Source organism: Lathamus discolor, chromosome 5 (assembly GCF_037157495.1).
Source record: "Lathamus discolor isolate bLatDis1 chromosome 5, bLatDis1.hap1, whole genome shotgun sequence".
Lineage (NCBI taxonomy): Eukaryota > Metazoa > Chordata > Aves > Psittaciformes > Psittacidae > Lathamus > Lathamus discolor.
In genome coordinates, this window is record NC_088888.1 from 97,015,044 (window position 1) to 97,025,467 (window position 10,424).

The 10,424-nt window shown below is 41.9% G+C and overlaps 1 protein-coding gene across 1 annotated transcript; it reads left to right on the forward strand.

The window, feature by feature from the left end:
• The first annotated feature begins 1,389 nt into the window (after nt 1-1,389).
• Nucleotides 1,390-10,278, forward strand: SLC66A3 (solute carrier family 66 member 3). Its single transcript, XM_065681627.1, is given in 9 exon segments — nt 1,390-1,410; nt 1,413-1,485; nt 1,488-1,794; nt 4,226-4,308; nt 4,762-4,831; nt 5,390-5,447; nt 6,674-6,794; nt 8,277-8,318; nt 10,172-10,278. Coding segments are annotated over 9 exon segments (864 nt in total). The 3' UTR covers nt 10,261-10,278.
• Nucleotides 10,279-10,424: the final 146 nt, after the last annotated feature.

The following is a 10,424-nucleotide window of genomic DNA, read 5'->3' on the forward strand; positions in this document are numbered from 1 at the left end:
TACACAACTTTCAGTACTTATGTTACTATTTTCAGATTACCTGAAATGACAGACACAACTACACCCCAAACCTCATTTTAAATGAGGTAACTTCATCTTCTTTACTGGATTACTCCACTCTATTTCAAGTATACAATACTTCCACAAGGCTGAGAATTTGGTTTACCAAGAAGATCTTGGAACAGTTTTCATTTTTATATTAAAATTTTCATTTGTTTATTGTTTATTGTCTTTGAAGAGCTTAATTTAAATCATATTAACAGAAACACAGTTTTAAAATTAAAAATCTGTATGAGGGGCATTTATTTCAAGAGTGTTGAGATTTTATGTATTTCTAAATGTCTTCTTTAATGACTGAATTACAGAGGGCAGTATGACTCACAAATCAAACAGTGTTTTAAAATACCACAAAAAGGTATGTGGAATGAATGCAAACAGGTTTGTCAAATCATATTATCAAAACAGAAAACAATTTGTGAGAAATGCAAAAGAGCTGAAACTAAACTGTGCTAGAACTATCCGGCATACAGAAATGAAACTCCCATTGAAATGAAAAGGAAGAAATGTTATGCCTGAAAATAATCCCTCATGTTAAAGCAATGCTGTTAAAGTTATGCTGTAGGTAAAAATCTTATTAATGGTATGGATTTGACACTGAGTTGTCCTAGCCATATGCGGGTATGAAAGAGCCAAGATTCTGTATGCGCACGATCAAATCGAATGCATATTCCTTGGATAATTGCTCTTGTTCAGTTCTGACAAACTGACGAGTACAGAAGCTTTAAAGACTGTGCTTTACTATTTCTGTGCATAACTGTGTATAGTGGGTAGGTGTGCGTTCCGGTGAAGTTGCTCCATCTCTGATAAGCTGACAAGTTCGGCATTCAGGAACATTAAATTTTCCTTAACTTTCCTTATGTGCAACCAAACCAACTGCTGTTAGTACTACACCATTGTTGCTGCAGGAACCAGCACCACAGCATGTCCTGAAACCATGGTGACTCCACTTTGGGTTAGAAAACTGAAATCCAGCTTGCAGCTCCAAACCAAGAGCTAAACACCAGTCCTAGATGAACACAGCCCATGCCTGTTTAAATCAACACAGCATATGATGACTACTGTTTCGTGGCTTTAAGGCAATAAAGACTAAGTCCAGGGCCAGCGCTCTCAACCTGGATCTCATAGTTTCTCGGCCCCTACACCGGGGATCGTGACGTGTGGGTAGACCCACAGCCAGATGCATGGAGACACCCGGAGACCTGGTTCCGCACGCACTTGCTCCCCGCTCTCCGCGGTGCTGCAGGAAGCACTCCCCCTTCCTGAGGAAACCGCACCGGCCCCCCCGGGGTTGCCAACAGCGGCCCTCAGGACCGGCGAGGCCTGGGGCTGATGCCGACCTTGGGACGCCGGCTGCCGGGCCGGGCCGGGCCCGGCCTGCCTCTCCCTGCAGGCCGGTTGGGCTCCGAGCCCATGGCCCCACGCCCTATGCCCCGGGCAGCGCGGGCGCCATGAGCGCTCCATGACGGCTGGGGCCGGGCCGGGCTGAGCTCCCCACCACACCCCGCCACGCCATACCGCACCGCACCGCACCGCACCGCGCCGCGGGTTGCCCAGTTCGGCTTGCCGCGAGTGTGCAGCGCAGCGCAGCGGGATGGCGCCGACGCTGCTGGACCTAGCACACTGGAGCACCTGGGCCGTGTGCGCCGTGATCAAGCTGCCGCAACTGGCAGCCGTGCTGGCGGCCGGGTCGGCGCGGGGGGTCAGCACGGGCAGCCTGCTGCTGGAGCTGGCCGGGTAAGGCCGCGGCGGGGAGCCCGGGGGCCAGCATGGAGGCTCCCCATCCCTGCGCGGGGCTGCGCGCGCAGCGCAGGGGGCGCGCGGCGGGACGACCGTTGGGGCTCGCTCCCTCAGCGGCGGGCGGGCAGGTCGGCGGTGGCAGTCAGTGATGGAGTTGTGCCTTAGCAGCGCTGGGCACGCACAGAGTGTGTCGGGTGGCTGGGCGAAGGGGCCGGAGAGCAGTCCTTGCTCGCCGCCGTTTTACACTGCTCCTTTTGTAGCTCACGGTGAGCCTCCGCTCAGCCTGCCCCCTCCCGGTTCGCCTGTCATGTGAGTGTGCTTCCCTGGGCGTACGGGCTTTTGGAGCAGAGACTGGCCGTTTTGAAGTGTTTCCGCGCTGCTCGTTAAAGGGAAACTCGCCTTTTTTCTTTTTTGTTTAAACTTACCCCAAACCAGCGTGACACAGCCAGTGTAGCTGGAGGGAGCACCTGCTGGTTTGGTTTATGTCATGTATTCAGGTTATTAAATGGTCCGTGTGCCAGGTTGTGCAGGTAGTTGTACTAGTTAGACGGGCTTCTCTCATCCGAATATGTAAAACATAATCATTCTTTAAGAAAATTATAAACCACGTCCAGTTCTAAAGATTTGTCAGTCTGTAATAACCTTACATGGGGTAGGCTTATTAAATCTTGCTTAAATAGGATTGCATGGAATGAGAAATAAGTGCATGTACATGCACATTCATGTACGGGATGTGTTCCAGGCCAGGTTGGATGGGGCTTTGAGCAACCTGGTCTAGTGGAAGGTGTCTCTGCCCATGGCATGAGATGAGCTTTAAGGTGCCTTCCAACCCAAACCATTCTGTGATTCGAATGTGGCTACAAGCATGTGAGAGAAAGTACGTCGAAGAGCAGCATGTTTGCTGAACTGGGGAATGGAGATGGCCAGAACATGTAGCCCTCCACACCAAGCCAGAAAAGGGCTTTCTATTCAGAAAAATCACCTCACAAAAGTTAATACTTTGTTTCTGAAAGTGCCTGTGTCTCATCTTCCCTTAGGGGCACAGCAACTGTTGACCCAGCTCTGGCACTGCAGAGGCTTGGACATACAGACATGTCTTTGCATGGAGCTGTGCAGAACTGTCTTGGTCTCCGCTGTGGCTATTCGTAGGCCACGTTTATCCATGGCACTGAACCCTTGTGTTTGCTTTTTACCCTTAGTACACCTCAGAGTAGTGAACTAAATTCTAGTTCCAGAAGAGATAACTAACCTCCCAGCCAGAAAGCAGTGGTACCGTTTTAAAATGAATCATGTGAGTTGGTGTGCATTAGAAAGGCTTTTTAAGAATGTTTCAGAAGAGCAGGGAGAAGCCGTAAATATATCCTCAGCGCCTATGTGATAACCACAGTACCCACACCAGTGCAGGATCTGCACCTGCTCTGGGCAGAACTATTTTGAAAGAGTTGCAGCAAAGCTTTTTTTAAACCTCTGTTAGGACTATATGTTTATTTAGTGGGTTATTTATCCCACAACCTTTAGAGATGTTGCAGCTGCAGGGAGCTTTGGAGCTACTGGTATAAACTGGGATGGTTCTGCAGAGTCAGCATGCAGTGACCTGGCAGAGGAGTGACACAGAAGTATGGTGCTGATGGCAAGAAGTCTAATTTGACCTAAAGGCTTCTAGGAAGTTCTGATATTCTGAATTCTGTAAAAGCCAGTTTCTTACAAGGCAAGTAGTTCCCTATTACATCCCTCTACACTGGAAACCCATAAATTTTTCCTCACATAAAACTATGCCCTAAGAGTCCTTTCTGTTTTTTTCTGCAGCCTTGAAGTTTCTGTCTATCTGCATGGGCTTGCATGAAAGTTGAAGACAGTAAAGAAAATGTCATAAAAATTAAATTCCTTTTAGATGCTTTATTGTGGAATGGCAGGAAGGTGAACTGCCTTTGTTTTATGCAGTAAAGAACAGGCTCTTAGTCTAAGCAGCGCAGCTACACTGGGCAATCAGTGTGGTCTAGACACCTTGGAAGATGTTTTCTGTTCCTGTAAACTTGCTGAATGTATAGATTGAGTTGCAAACATAAGTAAAGAAATGAAGAGTTATCACAGAGGTGCCAAGGCAGTTGCAAAGTGAACGTATCTTCTAGGTCTGGTCTCTCTTTGTCATCAGTTGTAATTAATAAAATTATACCTTACACACTGTGACGTGAAGACCTGGACAAGAAGTGTGGGCAGTTCTCTACCTCTTACTCTGTTCGAGGGTGACAGAAGTAGACTATAGAATTATCAGCCTTGCACTTTGGCTTCATGTTCATTTGATCAGTTTGACAGCAGGTGCTACATCTGTCTGGAGCCTTTTGGCACAATCAAACCAGTAAAAAAGCAGTTGTGAAGTATCTGTCCTGCTCCTTTGTACAGTCACGCTGTTTTGTGTCTTTCTGTTCAGCTTCCTTGTGTTTCTGAGGTACCAGATCTATTATGGTTACCCCCTGCAGACATACCTGGAATATCCCATCATCATTGCACAAGGTAATTTTTTAAGCCATGTTTTGGAAATAAAACAGGGCTCATTCAGCACTCAAAGGATCTGCATGTAGGTGCAGTACTCCAGTGCAGTGATGTTAATCTACTGACTACTTCTAGCTGGAGTTGGGGAAAAGAGGGAATGAATATCGCCAATGTAATTGAATTCTTATGAATTTTATGAAAATAGATTATTGGGTAGAAGAGAAAGATCTAATACACACATGGAGTTGCAGTGTAAGTTCATCCTTTATCCCGTGACTCCACGTGGGAGAGAAACATTATAAACACTCCAGACTCTTTAAGAAAAGCTTCATTTTGGAGTTTACAGTGTTTTAGACACAATCAAATTTGAGAGACAAAACCCTGTAAGATACAAGTTTCCATAGATGTGGTGCCCAGTGGTGCATTTGGACCCTTCTCTCCCTTCTGTGACAAGCAATCTTTTATTTATTTCAGATGTCATTCTCGTTTTGTTTATTCTGCATTTCAATGGAAACAAGAAACGAGCTTTGTTCTATGCAGTCATGTATCCTTTGAAATCTGGGAATTTTGGTAGTTCTTTGCATAGCAGCTATGATGTCATCATTTGTTTTGTGCTACTGTTGTAAATAATTTTCAGCCACCCTTCCACATTTACATGCTGATTTCTGGGATCACAGTAAATATCTACAAGACATAAGCTTTATGTGCTTTAGAAGGACCACAGCTGATAAGGAGTAAGACCAATTCTTCATTTCCATCTTTGCTAGAGATGCAGGGTGGAAATGATGAATCTGTTTTCTTGGATTCCTACCCACGCAGATTATACTTGCTGTGATGAACACAGCAGTGTTTGAGGCTTATTTAAAATCTCAAGTCTTGTGTTTTGGAGCAGATCTGGAGAAACTCCAGGCACTGTTCAACGAAAGACAGCGTGAAAAATAGGAATACTTAGTGTTTCAAGCCGTGCTTAATGTTTTATGTAGATTGTATAGTCTTACAAAGTTTCAATAAGTTTTTATCCAGATGTTTAAAAAAATCTAATTCCCCAGGCACTTTTGGAATCCTAGAATTTTCAGTGCTATGAACCTTAACATAATTTAAGATTCTGGGGGGGCTGGTACATGATAACACTGCGGAAGTGGATAATTGACCTAGCCTTGGTAAGTGCTGCATGATTATTTGAAATTAGGTCTTCATATGAAATAAAGATTGTTTTCTGGAAATCTTTATCAGTGAAATCTTTCCTTATATTTGTCCTTAGAAGAATTCATTGTTTAGGTTAGCTTTCAGAACAACCAGCCAGTTTTCAAATACAGCTGGTTCTCACTTCTGTGAGTAGCACTGGCAAGAGACTCAGGTGGGTGGGTGGAATTACGTTCTGAGGTTAAGGTTGTTAATTGTGGTGCCTTAATTAAAACTAGCAAAGGTTTAAGCTGGTGAAGAAATATTGCCTCTTTAGTTGTAATGTCATAATCCTGATTAGTAAACTTTACCACGAGAGGAAAGTAATAGAGCATCAGTCAAAGCATTTGATACAGGAAATGTTAAATATTTCACAAGATCTTTTTTCCCTTTTGGCCTAGAATTTTGCAAGGAAGCTATCATCTGATAATGCCTTTTGTAGGTTAAAGAATTTTTTTCCCTTTTAATCAGAAGAAAGTTAAAATTGAATTGAGATGAACTGGAGTTGCCAATGCAAAAGATGATAAAAATGGGGATAAAAGCTTCTAACCCTAACAGTGATCCTTGCTTGCAAGGAAAATCTGGGCATGTGGAGGTCCCCTCTACCTGCTGCCTTTGCAAAATCCCCCCTCAAAAGGATGACAGAGTGAATAGTCTGTTCCCTTCTTTCTTTTTTTTTCCCAGCAATTGGACTAATTTTCCACACATTCTTGTCAGTTTTCTCATTCTTTTATGGTTTAGTTTGCCAGACATAATGGTAACAGATGGTCTAAATCAACTTTGCTGTTTAGACTAGACCAGTCTCATTTTAGCTAACTTGTATAAACAGTTTTATGTAGCAGGTTGAGAGGATTTTTTCTTTGTTTGCTTCTTACTGTATTTGCCTCTATCAAGCATTTGCCAACAGTAGTAGCAGTTGTGCTCTTTGAGTTTCCTTCTCGGCAGTACCTTAGAAATTGGTCTCTTTTTCCTGGCAACTTCAACTATTTATTTTTTTTTCAATTTTTTGCTTCATGGTTCCTAAGTAAGAAGCTGAAACGCTTGAGTTGACAAATACTGAAAAAGCATATGTATTTTTTTATTCTAAATGAAAACCTCATCCCGGTTTTTGGTGAGTTACATGCTAACAGCCATAAGCTAAACACTCAGGTAGTGCAATGGCAGAGACGAGGTTCTTTCTCCTTTTTTTTCATCTGCTTTTCAGAATTTGTGTACATTCATCAGTGCGGCCAGTAAGCTGGCTCAGCTGCAGTGTCTCTGGCAGACAAAAGATTCTGGACAAGTCAGCGCCTTGACCTGGAGTATGTCTGCATATACCTGCGCAAGTAAGCGATGGGCAACTCGGTGTGTATCACTGAGTTTTCCTCTTTTAAAGCCGTACCTCTTAATGCCTCATTCAGTAGGTCTTTACTCAATCATAGTAGGTAAAAATCTTGCCTAATAAGAGTTTCCCTTATCGCCAGCTTCTGGGATTCAGATAAAACACATGGTCTTGAAGTCAAGTTTTATCATTGACACCAGTGACATTTTCACTTAGAAAACATGCAACTATTGTCAAGAGAACCTGGTATACTTGAAATACCTGAAAGAGCGTCTTCACAAGGAAACAATTTCAATGTTGTAGGATTTAATAAAATTACTAGTGATCCAGCATGAAAAGGTACTAAATTTTGAGTCAGACAACACTAATTCTGAGAAGTCATCAGTATCTGAAGGGGGCCTATAAGGATGCTGGGGAGGGGCTCTTCACTGGGGACTGTAGTGGTAGAACAAGGGGTAACAGGTTCAAAATTAAACAGGGGAAGTTTAGATTGGATATAAGGAAGAAGTTCTTTACTGTGAGAGTGGTGAGGCACTGGGATGGGTTGCCCAAAGAAGTTGTGAATGCTCCATCCCTGGAAGTGTTCAAGGCTGGCCTGGACAGACCCTTGAGTGACATGGTTTAGTGTGAGGAGTGCCTGCCCATGGCAGGGGTGTTGGAACTAGATGGTTTTAGGTCCCTTCCAACCCTAACTATTCTGTGATTCTAAATAGATACACACTTACTGCTAAATACGTTTAATACTGTGACTATGCGTAAATGTTTCTAAACGGAGACGAATTTAAGAACATACGAAGAACAGTGATTTGTACAGTTCACGTGTTAACTAGCTAGTGGTCTGCATGAACAGTTCTTCTACAGCTATTTGTCAGAAGACTCTTTGTCACATTCACAAAACTGGTTCAGAATGTTCTTATTATAAAACATAGTGATGCTGCATCTATTGCCCTGTGAAACATAATTATGAATTGCGGTATGTTCACTGAACAATGGCAGTGAACTTTCTAAATGGTTTTAATATGCTGCAAATGTGAAATAATTAATGCTTAGATTTGTTGTGGGCAGGAAAGCTGGATTCCTCATATTTGCGGAAGCCCCAAAGCAATCATGTGAACATTCACAATGGACAAGTCATGCTAACTTGGTTGTGGGTGTAGCTCAGTTGCAGCTACCGGAGGAGAGAGCTGAACAGAAAGAGGAGCAGTAAACTCTGCCCACATCCAGTCCAGTGAGATAGACAGAAAATTCTAATCATATCAGTCATTTTCTCATTAAAAAAAAGACCATACAATGTCACACAGCTTTGAGAGCTTGATCTCTGAAGCCAAAACAGTGATGCACAAAAAGTGGGAATGTCTCTACAGTGTATATTATTATGGAAGTATTATACAAGATTATCCTCTATTGAAAAAAAGGTATTTCATCACTTTTGAGGGTATAAACATGTTGTATCTAATACACTAATAAGAATTCATTCAATTTACAGCAAGGATATTTACAACCATAATGACTACAAATGATCTCGGGGGTGAGTAAAGTCTGGAATTGCCTGTCTTTCCAAGGTAATGCAGTTATCTGGTCTCAGAAGACCAAACCATGAACTTGGTATACTAGCACTGTGAGGAAAGAAGTTAAAGCTAAGAAAGGAGCACAGGGTTACACATCAGTGAAATACCTGGGGAAAGCAAACAAACCTGCTTACGCTTATTGCTTGGTGACAAGTGGTCCAAAAAATTTTTTTTTCCAAACAGTAAAAGCATTAAAAAATCAACTTAATTATGAAAGTAGCAGAATAAATCATTAAAAATCTTTAATATTTAAAGACAGAAATAAATATTTTTAGTAAAATACAACTTAAACTATAATAATTGAGTGTTAGTTTTTCAAATAGTGGTTTTTGTTATCGTGGGGTTTGTGCAATAAAAAGTTCTTCTAGAAATCTAAAGTTCTAGAACTCTTAGTATATGAATAGTTTTAGGCACATTCAGAAAGTTTATTGCAGGCTGAAAATGAAATAGTAGGCTGGTAAGATATAAAAAATACTGGCTTAAAATATGTAATTTGCATCCGCCTTCATCATGAAGCAGATTCATTGAACAGCTGCTTACCATCCTGACAAAACTGAAAGAGCTAAGGAATGCAGCAGATTTTTCAGTAAGTAGTTCAAAACAAGACTTGGTGGATGTAAGACCAGTAACAAAATCACATTGTACTTTATTTGGTCCTTCCTTGTTCTGGTTCAAAACTGGTATTTCATTAGAAACATCACTGGAATGGAATTACTTATTTACTTATTTTTTAAGCAGCACACTGCAGCACAATAAGGCTGTGGTTTTACAAGCAGTTAAAGTGGCTCTTCCTCAGGAAAAGAAAGTCCCTGGCTCAGTCACTCATTTCCACCCCTATGCTTGCTGCTTTCTCTTTGCCAGAGGAAGAGTTTTGTGGGGCCAGGCAGTTAACTGGCTCACCAAAAAACTGGCATAATGCACACACAGATGTTTAGTCTGGATCAGTTATCAAGTTCAGTTTGCCCACAGCTACACACTTAACACTGATGAGAAGCAAGAGAGGTGTATTTAGGGGAGGAGGGAAGGGAGAAAAACATCCTGAATGTAAAAAGCTGGCTCTGGTTGTAGCTGCTTTTAAAAATTCAGCACAGTATGTACTGGGGCATGGAAAAGATGGCAGCAAACATTGATGCCGTGCTGCTGTAATGGGAAATGTTTTCATTTAACTTCTAACTGAACACTTTGGCATGTTCCTCTTGGTTTCATACAGGTGTATGAAACTGTCAAATATCACATATTTCTGAAAATAAATCTTGTGCACATTTCTGTGAATATTGCAGATATCAAATGTGTATTAGCAATACCTACACTTCCAGTTGTGCACTCACAGGCAGAGACATTTTTGGTTAAAAACCCTGCTTTTTTCTCAGTTGTCAGATTTCCTCTCATTAAAATCAGACAGATACAAGTATTTCCTGTCTCCCCAAAGTCTTAACAGATGACACTACAGAATAATCCCTTTATTATAAACAACACGCACAGTTATAAAGGGCACATGAGCTGAAACTCAGTTAAATTTTTGGTGTAAATACACATTTTTATGAGGCTACTCAAGACTTGGACTGTTAAAGGTACTGTAGCATATTATTTTTAGCTATAAATTTTAAGTGTTAAATGCTGCCCTCTGCTATATTTACTCAGATTGCTTCTGGGTTCCTGAATTAATTGACTGAAAAGAGTTGCAGAATGGGACCCAGCCTATAGCCTATTTGCAGACCAGTGAAGATTAGAAAACAGCTTGTCCTCTGAAAATGACCACAGTTGACATGTTCTGATTTATGCTTACAAGATTATTTTTTTTCCCCCCTTTTAGTTCTCATCCGTTTCATAACCATGCTCATTCTCAATATTTGGGTCACAGCCACAATCCTGCACTACAGGAAGACTAAAAAGACTGATTAGAAGACACAGCTCAGCACATACCACAGTTACCATCAAAACCCTTGACACAATTAAGGTTAAACAACAGAAGAAAGGTCGAGGAAGCTCCCTCTCTCTCTTAAGCCTGGTATTCACCCCTAAGCGTACTTAGTACAGTCATACTTGTTTTCTCTTAGAAATAAGTC